Source organism: Chiloscyllium plagiosum, unplaced genomic scaffold (assembly GCF_037043375.1).
Source record: "Chiloscyllium plagiosum isolate Xiang-an unplaced genomic scaffold, Cpla_swu_hap1 HiC_scaffold_31, whole genome shotgun sequence".
NCBI lineage: Eukaryota > Metazoa > Chordata > Chondrichthyes > Orectolobiformes > Hemiscylliidae > Chiloscyllium > Chiloscyllium plagiosum.
In genome coordinates this window covers 48,089,270-48,109,927 of record NW_028270169.1, presented here as the reverse complement: position 1 = coordinate 48,109,927, position 20,658 = coordinate 48,089,270, and the positions used below count along the sequence as shown (strand labels likewise).

Genomic DNA, 20,658 nt, shown 5'->3' with positions numbered 1-20,658 from the left:
CCAGTATTTTGACTGAGTGACAGTAAAGGAATGGCGATATAAATTTCCAAGTCAGGATGGTGAGTGGCTTGGAGGGGAACTTGAAGGTGGTGGTGTTCCCATGGATCTCACCACTTAACCTGAGGCTGGGATTGATTACTAATCAACTAATCTGTCAGTTCAGATCCAAGAGTAGAATTTGCATCTTGTGGTTATTGTGTCAATTTTATTTGGAAGTATTACCAAGCACCAGGCTAAAAGTATATCCCGGGTGATAGTCACACAGAGATTGGTAAAAGAAGATAGAGACTACAAGGAGAATGGCCAGTCACTGCCTGCCTCCATGCTGTGTAGATTAATCATAGTTTAGACTCTGTTAACTATCTCTTATTGCATCAACAAGCAATGCAACCCCTGATCTGTTGATATGGGAAAGGAATTTTGTCTTGGGGGAAGGACATTACTTAAACATGATTAAATAACAACAGCATCTCCCCTCCACCTAACTTAAACCCCAGCTTTGTACCACTATTTTGAAATGAAAAAGAGAAAACATTTCCAAAACATTTGATTGTGGCTGCAGGAAGTCCAAGTTCAAGTCCCATCTGCTCATGAGGGGTTTAATAACACTTGGAACAGGTAGTTAGCACAAGACAAATTTCAAAATGTGTTACATAGCCACTGGCCATTTTTGTTTGGTGGGGGGGGGGGGGGGGGGGGGTTACTTGCAGTTACTTGGTATGACTGGCCTCTTGTTTGGATACCTGACGCCAACAACAGCATCTGGCAATGTATGGAAATAATCTAGGCACTTTAGATTAGATTCCCTTGAGTATGGAAACAGGCCCTTCAGTGCAACACGTCCACACCGACCCTCCAAAGAGTAACCCACCCAGACCCATTCCCCCTACCCGATATTTACCCCTGATGAATGCACCTAACACGATGGGCAATTTAGCATGGCCAATTGGATTGTGGAAGGAAACCCGAGCACCCAGAGGGAACCTGCACAGACTCGGAGAGAATGTGCAAACTCCACACAGACAGTCGCCCAAGACTGGAGTTGAACCTGGATCCCTGGCACTGTGAGGCTGCAGTGCTAACCATTGAGCCACCGTGTTGCCCTTCCTGTGAGGATACTTGGTTTTTAAACTCCTGAGCTTTGTAACTAAAGGAAAGATGAAATGCCTTGATACAGCATAGGCCAAACATGTTATGCGAGGGCCTTGGGTTAGCATTCCATCGAGATTGAGTTTCTCTAACATTGTTACCATTCTCCCAGATCTGCAATCCCCAGGTGGAACCTGAGTCTTCTGGTTCAGAAGGGAGTACTGTCAACTGAGCCAAGCTCTTAGTTGTGTACAACACCAGTCCCCTTCAGAAATAAAAATAGTTTTGGAGAATGTCAATCAGTAGTTGAATACTTCGACCCATATTTAAAGGTACTTGCATTTTTCCAGAGCAGTAATAATTTCCTGCATGGTGCTGGGAAACTGAAGCCCATTGCAGATGGGTAATTACCACAGATACTTGTCATTTTGCCTTCAGTATTCAGGCCACAAGAGGGATCTTCATGAATCCTGTTATGTTGACAGTGTGCATTAATTCAATTCCCTCTCATGATTAGGCTTTAAGAACTCAAATGTATCAGCTACAAAGATCTTTTATTTCATGATGGGGGAATGGTCTTTAGCCTGGAACTTTATTATTGTTACAGAATTGTGAAAGTTTATACAGACATAGGCCTAAATACTCAGTTGTTGCTTCAACATCTGTTAGTAGTATTTCTTCTTTTGATCGGTCGGTGGTGAGACAGAACTGACAGTAATAATGGTCCAAAATATGCACGTATTTTAAGAATTCATGACAGGCTGTAACAGAGTACCAACATTCAGCTTCTATACATAAGAAACCCTCTGTGGTCTTACTGCAACTGAACTGTTCTCCAGTGATTGTTACTGGAGTAAGTGAGCTGTTACCTCATTTCCCATTAGGTTTTCGAAGGGAGCTGCTTCCCTGTTAAATGGTAATATATTCGGTGGAAAGGGGGAAGTCGTTTAAAGCATGCTGGTTCCTGGTGTGTGTCTCATTGATGAGTAGAATTTGTGTCTCTGTGGGGTGCTTCAGTGATAAGTTGAAGCCTGAGTCCAAAGCTTTTTTACTGGATTAAAAATGCAGTATGAGTGAGTAATGAGGCTGTAATTTATTCCAGGGATACAGACGACAACGTAAACTGGGAGAACAAAGCTTGAGTGCTTTATGAATATTATTCAGATGTGGAGATTGAATTGCGTCCTTTACACTCACTTGAGCAGACTTGAATTGTTTCATTTGTAGAACCATTGTTGGGTTAAGTTCAAAACGGTGCTGGAATGACCTTGATTAAAGATTGAGGTAGTGATGCCTTGGTTACTACAGAATGATATCATGACGTGATTAATGATGGGACACCAGAGGGAATTTCGAACAGAACAAGTCAGGATTGCAGTGTATCTGTGTGTACATAGGTGGGAAAGATTAGGGTGTCTTGGCAGCATTCCAAGCCCGTACAATTCTCACTCTCGGCTGTAGAGGTGTGGATAGTTGGAGAAAAGAAAAGGATCAAAGAAACAAGGCATACAAAGGGAGAATTAACATCAGAATGAAGAGAAGATACCTAAAAATAATAAGGAATGTTTTCTGTAAGATCTTTCATTTTCACTCCTGTGACTAGTCCACATGAGGCAATTAAAAAATATGCCTACACCTGTTTCCATAGCTACTTTTTCCCTGGAGCAGCTCATGAGTCTGTTGCCAGTGTGTAAAATGCACAGTTGTGCAATTTGCCTTACACTAGAGTAGTGTCATGCAAACAGTTCGCATTGTCTTCTGAGTCCCTGGTCTTTGAAATTCAACAACTTTATTAATGGCCCCTTTTCTTCCCATCCAGGAGGAAGCAGTAGACTGGATCTTCCCTCACTGCTAGTCCACTGTAGCAACACAGCTAATAAGTAGTGAGTCAGGGTTTCCAATGAAGGCTGCAAGATCAGTTCACCCAACTACAGAAGGTACCTGTTAGCTGAGTGGAAGAGAATACATTCTCACAAAGTGTGGGTCATATCAATACTGCGGATGTGCAGTGGGTCAAGAAAGGGTTTGCCATTCACCTTCTCACGGCCAGTGACAAATAGGCTTTAAGTGTTAGCTTTGTCAGCCAAGTCCACATACCATGAAAGAATAAATATGAATCAGGAACCTTATCAAGGCAGTTGTGGCATTATCTTTGTTTTTTGCTTCACTGGAGCAAATAACCAACATGGAAATCAACAAAGGCTGCAAGGGAGTATCAAAGGACCTGGAACTATATCCATTCCGAGGAAACAGTGCCAGCTGATTTGGTTGTGTTACTATTTTCCGACAACACACTTTGAGACCTTCTAGCTTTCTTTCTAAGAGTGAGGACTCGCTAATGGTGCCAGAGGAAAGGGAATTTGACAAGAGGAATCACTCTGATTATTATGTGTCTTGATGTTGGAAATGCATCACTGGAAACCATGTGTATTTTCTCAATTCAGAATGACCCGCAACAACTCTCGTGTACGTGAACAAGGTGATGAGAATTCTATTAAGTGTTTCAGCACTGTTACCTGTTTGCGCCAATTTGGGGATTCTTTTCAACTCCAAATCATATACTCTGAGGATGAGAGCTTTACTCTGAGGATGAGAGCTGGCATTTATTATGCATCTTGGTGCAGCAACTCACCAAGGCTCCTTTCAAATCCCCTGCCATCTGAAGGACAAGTGCAGCAGATACATGGGAACACCACCTCCTGCAGTTCCCCTCCAAGCCACTCGCCATCTTGACTTGGAAATATAATGCGATTCCTTCAGTGTCACTGGGTCAAAATCCTGGAACTCTCTTCCTGACAGCATTGTGGGTGTCCCTGTAAGTTCAAGAAGGCAGCACCTCAGAGCTAATAGGGAATGAGCAGCCAGTGCGAGCTTTGCAGCAATGTTCACCATCCCAGGGAACAACTGAAAAAAATCTGCTCCTAAGAGGCAAATTTAACACATCTAGCAGAGCAATTTCTCACCCAACAATATTCATACATGCAACTGAGTATTTTTTTTCACATCACTAAATTACCCGTGGTATTCTTTCATTTATTAACCACCACCAGTAAGCCTTTCCATTTCTTAATCATGGACAAATATTGAGAACATTTGACTGGTTAGTTGTTGGAGAGAGGAGCAGGAGAGAGGTCGAGTGTGTGCATATGGTGATGCGGATGTGGATCTCAGGATGCAGTGTGATCAGCTGTCTGAGGAACCTTTTACGTCATGGAGATACCTGCGATCTGGATTCGAAACACGAAGGATGAAAGTCCAGTCGTAATCCACGTGGGGTATGTTTGAATGTTGAGAAACGTGATATGACTGTGGAAATAGGTTTTGGCAAATACCTTGTCATACGCCCGGAGCAACAACGAAAGTAATGATGGTGAACAAGGAAAAGACCAGAACGGAAATGCTAATGGAGAAAGGAGATGAGCACTTTCTCTCATAACCTTACCCCAGTCCCCATAAACCTTGTCATTACCTGGGCTGCAACCACAAACAACCCATTGTTATCTACCCTACTGGATGCATTCTCCCAGGCTGACCTTTAACCATTCCTATGTCTGCCAAACTGTTTCTTTCTGTCTCTGGGCTCCACCTGCACTCATTCCTTACCCTTCCCCACTATCGCATCTTTAGCATATTTGCCAACTTTTTCCAAGCTGCGTCAGTTCTGAAGAAGGGTCACTGGATCCGACACGTTAATTCTGCTTTCTCTCCACAGATGCTGCCAGACCTGGTGCATTTTTCCCAGCAATTTCTGATTTTGTTTGTGAATGTTTACTCGGGTCCATTAACCGAACTGTGGGATCTCTGCACTCAGTCTGCATGGTTTGGCCGGTAATGATCATAACCTTTATCCCTTCAGGGTGAAAAAGCGAATCTGTTGGCCCTGATCGATGAGGTCACCACTGCTGAAAACAGACAAGAGGTCGCAACCAATTTGGTGAAACTTTTCCTGGGACAAGGGCTGGCCAAGGAGTTCTTAGACTTCATCATGAATTTGGAATTGGATAGAACAAGTAAGAAATGTACTCATCCTGTGTATATACAGAAAGCAAAATGTTTAAGGGGTTGTGATATCCTGTCCAGAGAATGACATGCAATGGGTTTAATTCCGAAAGATTCTGCACATATGTTTAAAATGCATAACCACTTACTGTCATACTTGATGTCAGATGTGGTAAAATGCCTCATAACAACTATTGTGTTTCAAGGTCAGAATGCTGCTCTTATTGAATATCCCAATATTTTGGCTATTCCCCTGTACCATAAATCAATGTTTCCTCCACTGAAATTTCCAATTGAAAAATGAGATCAGGAGTGATGATGCTCAATACACAATCTTTGCTGAGGAGGTTTCAGTGTCAATATAGCTCCATGCTTCAAACTGCTTCCAATCTCACTAATAGTCAGTGTTAGCAGTTGTTAGTCAATACAGTGACTGTTCACAGCTGAATTCCTCACGTCCTCACAGCCTTCGAACACAATGCATTTAAAGCATTGTCATTGCTGTGATGGAGGCAAATGTAGCCAAGCCTTTCCAGGTCCAATGGTGGGAATAAGAAATATTCCTGCTCCCAAAAAAGGTTGATCAAATTGAACACGTTGGGAAGATTCAGTCAACATTCAGCTGTGGATTTTATTACAAGTTGTGTAAGGGCAGAATTTGCCAGTCAATTTGAAATGATACTTCTCTATTTTTGTTTTTCAGCGGAACCAAATACTTTGTTCCGCAATAATTCGCTAGCTTCCAAATCCATGGAATGCTTTTTAAAGGTAAGGAGCAGACAGTGATAAAATTTCTTTCATTGTAGAGAAGTGGTCTCACTGCTAATGTTTATGTTTATGGGGTATTCTGCACAGGCTAATCAGATATTCACAACAAATAATAAGTAACTGCTTACATCAGAGCATATGTGCAACTAGGAACAGATATAACCAGGTACAGACAGAAATGAGTGTAAGTACAGTGGGAGACATGTATGAATGGGTACAGGTAAGCCTGGGTGCAGGTACAACCAGGTGCACATCCAAATGTGGATTTGTACAGCGAAGGACAGAAATGGCTGGGTACAGTACAGTGAGAACATCTACAGTGAGGTACAACTGCAGCTAGATGCATGTACAGATGAGGCAGGTACAGGTGGATGCTTATACAAGTAGGTGAAGGTACAGATACATAAAACTTGGGACAGGGAGAGCAGGTGCAGATACGACTGGAGACAAGCACCCCCCTGGGGACTGGTAAAGGCAGGCGCAAGTACAAGCAGGTGCAGGTATAACTGGGGTGGGGGGGAGGGGTGTGGCACATGCAACCAAGGACTAGCAGAGCAGGTGCAGGTGCAGGTATATTCAGGAACAGGTACAGCTGGATGTAGTAGTACAGGTATCTTAGACCACAATGTGTTAGTGTTGAATCTACCTGTCCCCCCATAATGGGTTGTCATTCACCTCAGGAGCTTCGACTGCAGCGCTGTTGGGGGTTCAGGAGGATTGCAGCTGATTGGCACATTCATAATTCGCTGGCAGCTTATAACTGATGGCCGGGCATCAAGAGGGTCAACAACTAATGGGCAGTGGGCACCTTTTACCCTTACAGCCACCAGCCCAAAGTTAAACTCCCCTTTGATCTGTTTCTGACAAAGTTGGTTTGAAATATCAGTATCGACCAGGACACTGGAATCTCAGTTCTTTTTGAATCGCGCTATGGGATCTTATATATTCAGAGAAGTGGCTTCCATTCCATCAGTTAGATTGGACTTAAACACAAGTGACGGGAACGACAAATTGATCTGTGGCTGCACATTATCCTGTGCTGAAGTATTTTTAACCAGGATTGAGGGGTGCATTTCGAAAACCTCTGAATACCCAGCATTACTGATGCTACAGAACTTTTGTGGTTGGGTGGGCCATGGAGGAACAGTGATACAAGGTTGAAGATTTCAAACTTGAGGTGTTTGGGAAAAGGGGCAGAAAATGCAGTTCATGAAGGTCATGGATGAGGGGTTATGTAGGAGTTCAAATTCTATCGGCTGACTGCAGAGGGGTCACCCTGAGAAAGGGAAATGGTCCACACACTATCGACCAACAGTTAAAGTTCAATTGGACTTTGTAACCGCGATTAGAAATTTTTCAGAGCGGCTGCAGAGAATGTTTACTGGATTGATACACTCGAGTGAGGTGCTTTAAATAATGTTTTTGATTAAGTTAACTCAGGAGAATACACATTTCTGTAAATTTACAAAAAAAAAGAGGAAGTTGAGGAGAATATATTTTGATGCAACATGATCCAAAATGCTCTGCACTGTAGAAGCAGATCCAATCCTGTCATAGCTTTCAAAAGGAACTGTCTAAGAAGACACTGTGGAAAGAGCAGGAGCCTGAGATGAATTGAATATAGCAGCCGCAGATATGTTGGGCCGTATGGCCTCCTGTGCTGTATCAGTTTATAATCAGGGAAACAGGAAGTGCAGGAAAATAAGAGACTAAATAATCATTATTACTGAAATGTTGCCGTTTTTGTTGTTCACTCATGTTTTGGTCTGTTAAATGATGCAGGTAGCTGGGATGCAATATTTACACAACATCCTTGGACCGACCATCAGCCGGGTGTTTGAAGAGAGGAAGTATGTGGAGCTGGATCCAAATAAAGTGGAATTCAGGGAAGCAGGGTAACAGCCAACCATTTCATTTCCTGTTAACATACCGAGAGGCACTGTAAATACATGACCACGATTTAGATTCTCTGAGGGGGACAGTGATACTTTGTCAGAGTGATAGATGTGGATGCTGAGGTCTCCATTCAGTGAGAACTGGCAACACTGTTTCAGAAACTTGCATTGCCCTTTATAAGGCTGCAGTACTTAGAATTTTATTCCTAGTACTACCTCAGGGAGCTTATCTTTCCAAATTAACCCCAATTTTAAAAAACGTAAGGTAACAATAGCACAATGTTCTGTGAAAGACAAGGACGTTTTCTATCCCATTGAGGTCTCTGGATTGTTGACACCTCCAATCACTGTCACCACTGAGTCTTTCATCTATTTAATCACCAGACTTTAAATCCTGATCTAAATTAGCTTTATATCCAGTAACTAAATTTTACATGGCCTGTTTTTTGAAGGATGCAAATCAACATTTTCTGCACTAATTGTTAGAGATAACCGTTTCCCAGTTTAATTAATTTTTTTGTGGTAACAATCCTGCCACATAACTCCTCTTCCAGTTGTTATCTTCCCCTACAAAGCTCCTAGGCTTTCTTGAAATACCTGAATACTTGAACCAATTGCTACAAGGCTCATTGGTGACATTTCCTCCAATACTTTATCACACTGAAGATTTCCAGATTCTGTTTGGTGCCTGTGCAGTGAATTGAAAGCAGTACAATATGCATCCATCACTCAGTGTCAAGATTCAGTCCCCCATCTAATGAGTGCGTCATTGTATCTGACATTTTAACAATTTACCACTTGTTAGTTTGCTTATATCCTGCACTGTTTTGAAAATCTGAAACCTGAGTCCCTTCTCAATCTTAATTTTCACCCTGTACCTTGATCAGAGTTGATTCTATCACATTTATTCATCTATTTACCAAAGAAGCACTTTGGGAAAGGAGTCACAGTTAAAGATTCTCTATTAACACAAAAGAAGGAATTGAGCCAACGAACTGAGGAGTGGTAAATAGATAAATTTAGATAAATGTGAGGTGCTGCATTTTAGAAAGGAAAATGAGAGCAGGACTTATACGCTTAATGGTAAGGTGCTGAAGAGTGTTGCTTAACAAAGAGACCTTGGAATGCAGATTCGTAGTTCCTTGAAAGTAGAGTCGCAGGTAGATAGGATAGTCAAGAAGGTGTTTGGTATGCTTTCCTTTATTGGTCAAAGCGTTGCGTATAGGAGTTGGGAGGTCATGTTGTGGCTGTACTGGACATTGGTTAGGCCACTTTTGGAATACAGTGTGCAATTCTGATCTCCCTCCTATTGGAAGGGTGTTGTGAAACTTAAAAAGGTTCAGAAAAAATTTACAAGGATGTTGCCAGTGTTGGAGGGTTTGAGCTATAGGGAGAGACTGAATAGTGTGGGACTGTTTTCCCTGGTGCATTGGAGGCTGAGGGGTGACCTTATAGAGGTTTATAAAATCATGAGGGGAATGGATAGGATAAATAAACAAGGTCTTTTCCCCGGGTTGGGGAAGTCCAGAACGAGAGGGCATAGGTTTATGGTGAGAGGAAAGATTTAAAAGGGACCTCAGGGGCAAGTTTTTCACATAGAGAATGATGTATGTATGGAATGAGCTGCCAGAGGAAATGGTGGAGGCTGGTACAATTACAGCATCTAAGATGTTTCTGGATGGATAAATGAAAAGGAAGGGTTTAGTGGGATATGGGCCAAGCGCTGGCAAATGGGACTAGAATAGGTTAGGATATCTGGTCGGCATGGACGAGTTGGACTGAAGGGTCTGTTTCTGTGCTGTACATCTCTATGACTCTATGACAATGACAGGGGTTAAAGTTAATGTGACGCCACTGTTTAAAAAGGGAGGTAAAAGAAAAAAAACAAATTATAGACCAGTGAATCTGAGGTTGTGTAGTGGGGAAGATGTTAGAGTTCACTCTCGAGGATTTTATAGCAAAGCATGTAGAAAACCGTGGTAGATGCAGTTAGCATGTATTTACAGAAGATTTACATGCTTGAAAGAATGACTGGAATTCTTCAAAGATGTAATTAGTAGAGTTAATCAAAGGGAGCCAGTGGATGTGGTTTACTTGGACTGTCAAAAGGTTTTCAACAAGGTCCCACATAATAGATTAATGTGTAAAATTAAAGCGTATGGGATTGGGGATTGTGTATTGAGATGGATAGAAAACTGGTTAACAGACGGGAAATAAAAAGAGTTGGAATAAATGAATGACAGGCAATGAGTAGTGGGATACCACAGGGTCGAGGACCCTAGCTATTCACAATGTGTATTAATGATTTGGAAGAAGGATGCTTTAGCTGTAGAGGGAGGGGAGTGACAGTATAGCAAATTGTTTCCCAGGATGGCAGGATTGATCAATGAGGGGCGATTGAGGTGGATAGGATTATATTCACTGGAGTTTAGAAGAATGAGGGAGGATCTCCTCAAAACCTATCAAATTCTAACAGGAATAGACAGTTTAGGTGCAGGAAGGATGTTCTCAGTAGTGGGGAAATCTAGACCAGGGGGTCATAGTTTTAAGGATAAGGGGTATTTCTTTTAGGGGACATTTCTTCACCCAGAGAGTGGTGAGACTGTGGAATGCACTGCCACAGAAACTGGTTGAGGTCAAGACATCATGTGTTTTCAAGAGAGAGGTAGATATCACTTCTGTGGCTAAAGGGATCAAGGGATGTGGGGTGACAGTGGGATTAGGGTATTGAGTGTGATGACTAGCCATGATCCCATGAATGGTAGAGCTGGCTTAATGAGCTGATTGGCATTTTCCTGCTCCTATCTTCTATATTTTTATGTAAGCATTAATGTGTTTGAAGCCGTATAGCCCAAAAGAAAACAGCCCTGCAGCCACTGCGTTGAGAGGCTCCTGTCCCAGGCACACAATGAGAATTGTCTCCCAGAGGCCCTCACACCTTCAGGTTTTGAGCACATATTAGATTGAGATAAAAAGGTCACACATACCCCAGTAAAAACCAGTAAAACATGCAAATGAATGCACTGGTCCCAATTTGTAGTATACAAGGCAAGCCAGACCAGTATGTGTCATTCGCCAGTTCCACTGGTCTTTCCTCTGGGCAGGAGTCAGAATCTTAAACAGAGAATGAACAATTCAAGTATTCACCTGCTTAGAATATCAGGAATGGAAGAAGGTAGTTAGGAGGTGATTAAATCACACAAGATAACTACTAATGTGGGGTGCGTAACAGTGTTTCTTATTTTGCGTTGTTATGCAAAGCCAGTTTTATCGATTGGTTTCAGTGAGACTGATCAAGCCTTGTGCTCTGTACGGTCTCTTGATCTGACACAAACCATTGCAAATGGTTTGCTTTGGAGCACATCTGACTAACTTTTTCCACAGCCTCTCTTCAAAAAGACTGGAGCCACGTCATTGTGTGACAGACCGAGATATCCAGTTTGAATCACAAAGGGTTACTACTGCCGCACCTCAATGTTATGCAATCATTTCACTGAATAATAATCAGTGCAACCCTTTACTGCAGTGACTATCATGCCTCTTACCTTGGACAATATCTAAAGAAGTTAAAGCCACGGACTGGGACAATCCATTTCTGTAAAATGCAAATCTTTTTGTCCCTATACCTATACTAGTCATTGTGATTATGAAGAAGGAAGTGAAATGGAAACCAATTTATGCCAACTTGTCAGTCATTAAATCTGTGGATGATCAACTCTTTTCTTGAAGTATCTGTAATAACTGACAGACAGACAGTCATTCTGTCACTTTGGGATAAGTTCAAACCCAGGTCAGGAAGATGAAAGCACAGCAGGCTAGCCCACTGTGCCACACATTCTCACTTTATACTCTGACTGATGAATGAATTCTCTGCACCCTGTCTGTTGAGTCAGCGTGTCCCTGTCTGGTGTGCGCATTAATGATTCACCTCCCTTTGGCAGAGCAATGGCTTCTGTGTGCACCATTGATGTATTATATAGCAGGCTGACTAAATTTTCCATTCTCTGAGAGATTGCTCCAGAACAATAAGTGTTGAAACTAAATCAGTGTAAGTTTCAAATGTATGAATGTATTAACACCTTCACAGTCCAAATCAGACGCCGTATATAGAAACCAAACCTGTAACTGACATAGACGTAATATGCGACAATTACTTTTAATTCTGTGTGCAATATTTTCCACTTGTCTGCAACAATTTCTGTGGTGTTGCCCACTTATATATTTTACCGGTATACTTTATAATTCAGTTACTGTCAATTCTGTCTTCCTTGTGCTCATTATTTCATTATCTCTCCATGTTCTCTCTATATTGTGTACTTCCTCTCATTTTGTCCCTTTTGCTTTCTCCATCTATCTTGTCCTTTCTTGTATTCTCATTCTCAGCATTGCTTTTGGTTTTCTTCTATTTCCACCATTTGTTTCTCCTTCTCTCATTGACTGTTTCTTTCACTGCCTTCAATATCTCTAATTACATCCTCAGTCTTTTCACTGGCGACGAGTTCTGAAGCCAAGTCTTGGTCTTATTCTCAAAATTTTGCCTTCAGTTTCCCATAATTTGCTGACCCAATTTCTCAGGATTTACAATGGATTCTTCAAGTTAGAGTTTTTGAAAGGATTTGTAGCTTGGATTATGGGTGAGGTCGTAGATTTGTTTGTCGAGCTTGTATGTTTTTCTGCAGACGTTACACCATCTTGCTAGGTGACATTGTCAGTGCGCCTCCGGTGAAGTGTTGGTGATCTGTTCTGCCTGACATTTGTGTGTCTCTTTTTTGGTATTTTCAGTTACATATCTGAATGGTTTGTGTATGAGGTGCAGTTCAATATGTTTATTGATGGAATTCCGGTTGGAGTGCCAGGCTTCAAGTTCACCAAAGAAGAGGAGAAAATGGCAGACTCCCCTTCCTGGATGTACTAGTGGGACGCACACCTAGGGGTGAGCTCCAGACCAGTGTGCGCTGGAAGAACACCCATACAGACCAGATACTGAACTATAACAGCAACCATCCAACCACCCCAAACAAAGCTGCATTAGGACACTATATAAATGGGCAACATTAATAACAGCAACCCAGAACTCCAGAGAGCAGAACAGGAACACTTATTTAAGAGGTTTAAATGGAACGGGTATCCCAAGACCACTATTCTCTGGTACTTATGCAACAAATCTAAAGAAGAAATCACTACACGACTAGACATGGTTGTGACCATACCATAAAGGATATATCAGCAATGACTACTTGACTACTTAAACCCCTAGGAATCATTGTGGCCCACAAACCAGTAAGCACAGCTCACCAGCTCCTCACAAAAATTAAATACACAACACCCACATCCAACAGGACAAACGTAATCTACAAAATACCCTGAAAAACACTACCTAGGACCAATGGGAAGAAAACTGACTATACAAGTGCATGAATATCAGCTCGCAATTGCCAGACATGGTCAGTACTCTCTCATTTCCACCCACACAGACAACAAAGAACACAAATTCAGCTGGAATGTAACCATTCTAGCGCAAGTAAAACAGAGGCACACGAGAGAATTCCTTGAAGCCTGACACTCCAACCGGGGTCAATAAACATATTGAACTGGACCCCATACCTAAACCACTCAGGTACGGAAGTGGAAGTACCAGAAAACAGAGACACATAGATACCAGGCGGGACAAACCACCAACGCTTCACTGGAGGCGCACTGATGATGTCATCTAGCAAGAAGACAAAACGTCTCCAGAAAAACACATCAGCTCAGCGAACAAATGTACGACCTCATATTCTTCAAGTATCTGCCTCAATAGATTAAACAAAAACATAGGGTGGCACAGTGGCTCAGTGGTTAGCACTGCTGCCTCACAGCACCAAGGATCCAGGTTCAATTCCAGCCTCGGGCGACTGTCTGTGCGGGTTTCCTCTGGCAGACCAAAGATGTGCAGGTTAGGTGGATTGGCCATGAGAAATGCAGGGTTACAGGGATAGGGTAGGGGTGTGGGTTTAGGTGGGGTGTTCTTAGGAGGGTTGGTATGGGCTGAATGGCCTGCTTCCACACTGTTGGGTCCCAGAGAGGAGGCAGTCTTGGAGGAGAAGCAGATTCAGACATTGAGCAACGTGATAGACAAGTAAAGAAAGAAATTGTGAGACAATAAAGTGGAAATATAATTAATGTAGGAAGAAGAGCAAAACAGATGTCCAAAGAAAAATGAGGACTCTAGAGGGAGGAATTGATAATGGGCAAATGAGAAGACGACAACTTAAAGGGAGAGAGAGATACTTTGCGTCCATTAGTTTTTCATTGTAGTAGGTGATGCTCACTATGGGATGGCTTCTGAGTAACCAGAGCCATTGTCTGGATGGAACAGCCTCAACCACCTCCTTTCTCGGCAATGATCTTAAATCTGCCAATAGCCCCTTGGTTCGGATCGCCAGAATTGATTATACTGCACTTGTGATGCAGATGCTATGCTTGTTGTCTCAATTTCAGAATCAGAGATGGTCCTGTCCCTGTTGATAGAGGATAGAAAGTACACCTCAGAGATCTGCAAAAACTGAGCATTCATCAAGCTGCATCCTGTCAGCTGCGCAGAATGACAGCAGGAGCAGCGATAAGCTGATAGAAAAATACCGCAGCACCTGTGTTGAAACCATTTTTTGTTGCATAATGTTGCAATTTGTATAATGTAAGCCAGCAATCTGTTTAAAATCAGCAAACAGAGTTCCAAGGGGTTACTACATTTGTTATAAATTTGCTGCAATAAATATTAGTTACAATCAATAATGCCAACAAACGAGGACAGAACCTGTTGCAAGATTTACAGTAAATCAATCAGAATAGTTTCAGGATTGAATGAAGGCGGTCAGGGGAGAAAGGTGTTACCTCTGGGGAGGTTCCCAGTCACATGGGTACTAGGAGCAGGGAGAAGATGCCCAATATTGAGAAGGTAGCAGGCTCTGAGCTTTTAAGACTCAGACAAAGTCCGGCTAGCAAGTTGTTGCAATATTTGTTTTCTGAGTAACCTTCGAACTCAGAATTACAAAGGCAATACAAGCTGGGTGAAGTTACCTGTGTGTGAAAAACTGAAATTATGCCTGTGAGCAGCTCCTAGAGTGCAGTGCCAGAATCCCAAGTCCCGATTGGAGAGTGAACTACAGAATGGGAGCCAACTTTGAGGATGTTTGTGATGGAGAGACTTGTGAGGGAGTTCTGAAGCTAGGTCTTTAAAAGAGAGAAAAATTGGAATCCTTTGTAAAGCTTAATGAGATTTGATGACCCACTGTGCCACTGATGTCTGGCGTTTGGTGAGAAATCTGTGGGATCTATCTTAACCACATTTGTTATTTGATATACTCTGTGGGGTGTTCGGCCACAATTTCTCTATTAGCTATATTTACCTTGTGATAAATCTGGATGTTGGATATAAATTGTGTTTCCATTGTAGCTTGCATTACTTGAGTATATTGAAGTTGACTGTCATCTGTTCAAAAGTCTGGAAACCTGTTGTTTATTCTCTTGTATCTAGGATCTCAAGTTTTGTCAATTTATTTTCAAAACAATGTTACTAGTTCTGAGCCAGATCATGATATAAATTTGGCATCTGGACTGGGACTGTAACACACCACAGAGAGCAGTGAATTACTCAATGTGTATTCTGTTTGACAATCTCCCCTTGTGGAATGCTACAGTACACTGTGCAGCAATGTATACAGTGTACAAAAAGACAGCTACACAATTTATATTCTGTGCCTTAAACCATCTTCCTTTCAGTTGTTCAGGTCTCCATCGGTGCCACACTGAGGCAGATATCATTCAGCAGAGTGCACAGTGTCTACAGTCCTACCTGACAGAGTTAATTGAAGCCATTGTGAATTCAGTGGAGCAGTGTCCTTCCTTGATCAGAGCAACCTTCAAACAGCTCTTTAGAAGTGTGGAGGAGAGATTCCCTCAGGATCTCTACAGGGTGAGTATAGCAGCCGTTTTATTGAGTTCACCAGCTTTCTCAAGGCTCTTGTGGGCCAATCAAATCTCCCTGTGCAATGATGTAACGAATCCTGGAATCTGAACTAAAGTTCCTAAAGTACACAGTTTCCCGTCTGCTTCAGAAAGGGAGAGGTAGCTCAATGGTCCAGATTTGTCATTTCATCTAAAGTTGTCAGTGCTGTGCAGTTGAACTCTTTGCTGTTTTCGTTGAATGTACATTTAATTTCAGTCTGTTCTCAGACCCATTTCTGTGCCTTTATTAGAGGTTAAAGGCTATTTTTATTCTTGTGCTAGAGACACACTGGAGACAATGATTGTTTCATGGTGACCAGAGCCAATATAGTGAATTCCCCTCTAATGTCACAGCCTTCAGTATCAACAAAGTCTGTTTAATGGGGAGTTTCTTACTTACTCTACAGAGAACATAGCCCAGACCATCACGCAAGCCAGCCTTCCAACCACTGAAACTATCTAGAGTTTTCACTGCCTCAGGAAAGCAGCCAACATCATCGAAGTCAACCCACCCCACTCTGGTCATAATCTTTACCAATCTCTTCAGGCAGGAGATACAAAAGCTTAAACACATGGACCAGCAGGTTCAAGAACAGCTTCTTCTCTGCTGTTAGCAGACTTTGGTCGGAACTCTCAAATTTTAAATCTAATGTTGATCTCGCTCTCTGTACACCGTGTCTGCAGCCGTAACACTGTATGTTAATGCATTTTGTATGGTATGAACTGCCTATAGTTCTTCTAATGCAATGATTGGTTTCTTGTGCGACCCCATGTTGTCGAAAAATCACACTTTAGACACAATGTTTAAAATATTGTCGATGTGATCATGTTACAGCCAACACACATTTTAAAGGTTTGCACTTTAGAAACAGCGTCCCCAATTCATCAATCGCATTACAGTGAATTCATGTTTACAAAATGCACATTATGATAGAACAACCTATACTGCACATAAAACTAAGCTTTTTACTGCACCTATGTACATGTGACAATAATAAATCAAAATCAAATCAAAGTAAATAGAAAAATGTGAAGATTGTAAATTAGTGCCAAATACGTACTGGAACTCTAACAAAATTGGATGTGTAGTGGACAGCACCGAAGGTTATCTCAAAGTACAATGGGATCTTGATCAGATGGGCTGAGGAGTGGCAGATGGAGTTTAATTTAGATAAATGTGAGGTGCTGCATTTTAGTAAGGCAAATCAGTGCAGGACATATGCACTTAATGGTAAGGTTTTGGGGAATGTTGCTGAACAAAGAGACCTTGGAGTGCAGGTTCATAGTTCCTTGAAAGTGGAGTCCCAGGTAAATAGGATTGTGAAGGCATTTGGTATGCTTTCCTTTATTGGACAGAGCCCTGAGTATTGCAGATGGGAGGTCATGTTGCTGCTGTACACGACATTGGTTAGGCCACTTTTGGAATATTGTGTGCAATTCTGGTCTCCCTCCTATTGGAAGGATGTTGTGAAATTTGAAAAGGTTCAGAAAAGATTTACAAAGATGTTGCCAGGATTGGGGGATTTGAGCTATAGGGAGAGGCTGAATAGGCTGGGGCTGTTTTCCCTGAAGCATTGGAGGCTGAGGGGGTGACTTTATAGAGGTTTATAAAATCATGAGGGGCATGGATAGGGTAAATAGACCAAGTCTTTTCCCTGGGGTTGGGGGAGTCCAGAATTAGAGGGCGTAGGTTTAAGATGAGAGGGGAGAGATTTAGAAGGGACCTAAGGAGCAACTTTTTCACACAGAGGGTGGTACGTATATGAGTTGCTGGAGGAAGTGATGGAGGCTGGTACAATTACAACATTTAAAAGGCATCTGGGTGAATATATGAATAGGAAGGGTTTAGAGGGATACAGGCCAAGTGCTGCCAAATGGGGCTAGATTAATTGACATGGCTGACATGGACGAGGGTCTGATTCTGTGCTGTACGTCTGTATGACTCTGTGTGGGATTCAGATGCCAGTCCTCTCCTCTGAATTTCCAAACTCCACAACTGCGACCTTCCGAAAGCATTAAACCTGGGCCGAGGCAGAGAGGATGGGAACATCAGGGAGATAATGCTTCAACAGGGCAGGGGTTTGTTTTGTGGTGGGAATTTGTAAAGAGTTGGGATGGCTCATTTATTTAGTCTTTCATCCACATGAGCAGCAGCAATGAAAACAGCACAAGGGGAAACCCTACATCATATATCTTCAAAACAAACTGGCCAGCAAATTGCCTTGGTTTTGAATTTAAATAAATATTCTTTGTTTGAGCAATGTGATTAGCTGATTTTGCATTTTTCTCTCTTTTGATTAGTTCCATCCAGAAACTGGACCTTGCCCCTGTTCTTCCACCCACCACCCCTCAGAGAGTAGGAGGAGGCTGGGTCAGAGATACATCTCTGAAATGTTTTACATTTCATTCTTTACTTTTCATTAAAATAATTACACTGTGTGCCACTTAAATATTGGTCAGATATTAGTGTTCAAATGACCACTAGGTCCATACTTTGAGTGAAAAGACAGATGGTTATCAGCCAGGTTGAGTTCCAGAACAGGGTTAGAAGTGCATTTTTGGATGGGATTATCGTGGATTATGAACAGGTTAGAACTAAATTTAATTTCACATGGAAAAGTAATTCGGACTATTTAGAAAAAAGACTCAACTAGGAGGGGAGCTTGACAAGAGTTGTTAGTCTTGAGTCTTCCCCAAGCCTGGCTTTGCTGGATGAGGCTGGGGGACACATGGTTCCAGGTGGCCACAGCAGAGGCTTCCAGTACTTGGACTTTGGGGTTACACCCGATGGCTATGAGTAGATGGGATTGTAGTTGATAACATATGCATATGGAAATATGTGAGTGTGAGATCAGTGGGGAGGAGAAAGTGAGGTCTGCAGATGCTGGAGATCAGAGCTGAAAATGTGTTGCTGGTAAAGCACAGCAGGTCAGGCAGCATCCAAGGAACAAGAGAATCGACGTTTCGTGCATAAGCCCTGATCAGTGGGGAGCCAGGTAGCCAGTTAGCTAAATGACTAGGGTGTGGTGCAGAATAAGGCCAATCCCTGTCGTGGTTGTGATAGTTTGTGGATGCCCTGCCTCACCACCTATACACTTGTGGATCAGTTACTCTCAAGTTATACTTAAACTAATCGTGCATCTCTCTCTCTCTCTCTCTCTCTCTCTCTCTGTCTATCTAATGGAGACAGATGCCTCTGGTTCTTCATACATTTTTGATTTAATTTATTATTGTCACATGTACCTAGATACAGTTAAAGGTATTGTTTTGCATGCAGTTCAGGCACATCATAACGCACATAGTGCATTAGGGTAATAGAACAGAGCGGGAAATACAATGTTATGGCTGCAGAGAAAGTGCACAAAGAGTGAGGTAAACATTAGATATAAAATTTGAGAGATCCGTTCAGATAACAGCGGGGAAGAAGCTGTTCTTGCATCTGTTGGTCTGTGTGTTTAATCTTTTGAATCTTCTGGCCTACAGAAGAGGTTGGAAGAGATTATAACGGAGGTGGGAGGGGTCTTTGATGATATTGGCTGCCTTTCCAAGGCAGTGAGAAGTGTAGATGGAGTCAGTGGATGGAAGATTGGCTTACGTGATGGACTAGGCTGTGTTCACAACTCTCTTTAGTTTCTTATGGTCCTGGGCAGAGCAGTTGCCATACCAAGACATATTCATCTGGATAAAATGCTTTCTATAGTGCACCTGTAAAGATTGGTAGGAGTCAAATTTCCTTAGCCTGCTGAGGAAGTAGAGATGTTTTTCTGGCCATTTCTGAGACCAATGGCTCTTCCACTTTAGGAGCCATTCTGAGCCACAAATATTTAAGGAATCCCTCACCAAATCAATACCAATCACTTTTTTTAAATTGTTGGAGTGGTTATAGCTCGAGCACATCTTTTCCCATCATTCCTTTCCCCAGTGTAACTAAAATGCCTGATTCTGATGAAACCAAAGCCACTAACAAACCTTTCTCATTTTTCACTATGTCTGGTTCCTGGACTGCTGTATGTTTTACAATATATTCTGATCTAATTTCAGAATTTCAACATCATCTGGGTTTTCAACCAGTCATGATCTGGATTGCACAGCCTGTAAAGGGGCTGAGAGGGGTGAGGGACTTCACTAACAGCTGTCAAATTGGAAAACAGAGATTACAGGCCAATGGGGAAAATGGAGGAGAGGGAACTCCTTGGAAGGTTTGCTCAAAGGGCAGGTGGAGACCTGGAGATGTTGCCCTCTGATTAATCATGCTGTTATTTTCTGTACAGAACATCAAGTATATCGCAGTTACCAGCTTTCTGTGTTTGCGGTTCTTCTCACCGGCCATTATGTCTCCCAAACTTTTCTACCTACGCCCAAAGCATGCAGATGCACGGACCAGCAGAACATTGCTGCTCCTCGCCAAGGTGAGATCTCCTATAATTGGGTGGTTTGACAGTGTCTAGTGTGAAATTTTAATGCAACATCTTAATCCAAGATGTCCTCTAAGAGTGTAATCAGACAAAAAGAAAAAATTTACAAAAACCAAAGAGACGGACTTTAGGATAGGAAAGGAGTGTATGGAGAAAATTTCTGACCTTAGCACCATGAAGACATGACCACCAGTTGGTAGATCAGTTAATATCGAGGATGTAGAAGATGTTGGAGTTGGGTGTGTGGTGTTGTCTCTCAGATTTGTACAGAAACAGACAGGATGCCGAAGGGTTTTGAAAGCAAGAAGAAACATTTTTAACTTGAGGTTTTCAGGGACCAGGAGCCAATGTAGTTCAGAGAACACAGAATAATAAGTGAACAGGACTTGCTGTGAAGTAGGATAGGTCAATAAAAAAGCTTGGGAACCAGTGAATATGTGTTTAAAATAATTGCCAAAGGAACCAGTGGGAATATAAGGAGGCATCACTTTTACAGAAAGCAAGAG

General features: G+C 42.2%; 1 protein-coding gene across 1 annotated transcript in view; it reads left to right on the top strand.

The window, feature by feature from the left end:
• rasa4 (RAS p21 protein activator 4) overlaps nucleotides 1-20,658 on the top strand; it is a 267,884-nt gene that overhangs the window by 227,764 nt on the left and 19,462 nt on the right. Inside the window, exons 10-14 of the mRNA XM_087977519.1 lie at nucleotides 4,946-5,099; nucleotides 5,792-5,856; nucleotides 7,639-7,751; nucleotides 15,513-15,705; nucleotides 20,009-20,146. Of these exons, the coding sequence (XP_087833645.1) occupies nucleotides 4,946-5,099; nucleotides 5,792-5,856; nucleotides 7,639-7,751; nucleotides 15,513-15,705; nucleotides 20,009-20,146 (663 nt within the window). The remainder of the gene's footprint in view (nucleotides 1-4,945; nucleotides 5,100-5,791; nucleotides 5,857-7,638; nucleotides 7,752-15,512; nucleotides 15,706-20,008; nucleotides 20,147-20,658) is intronic.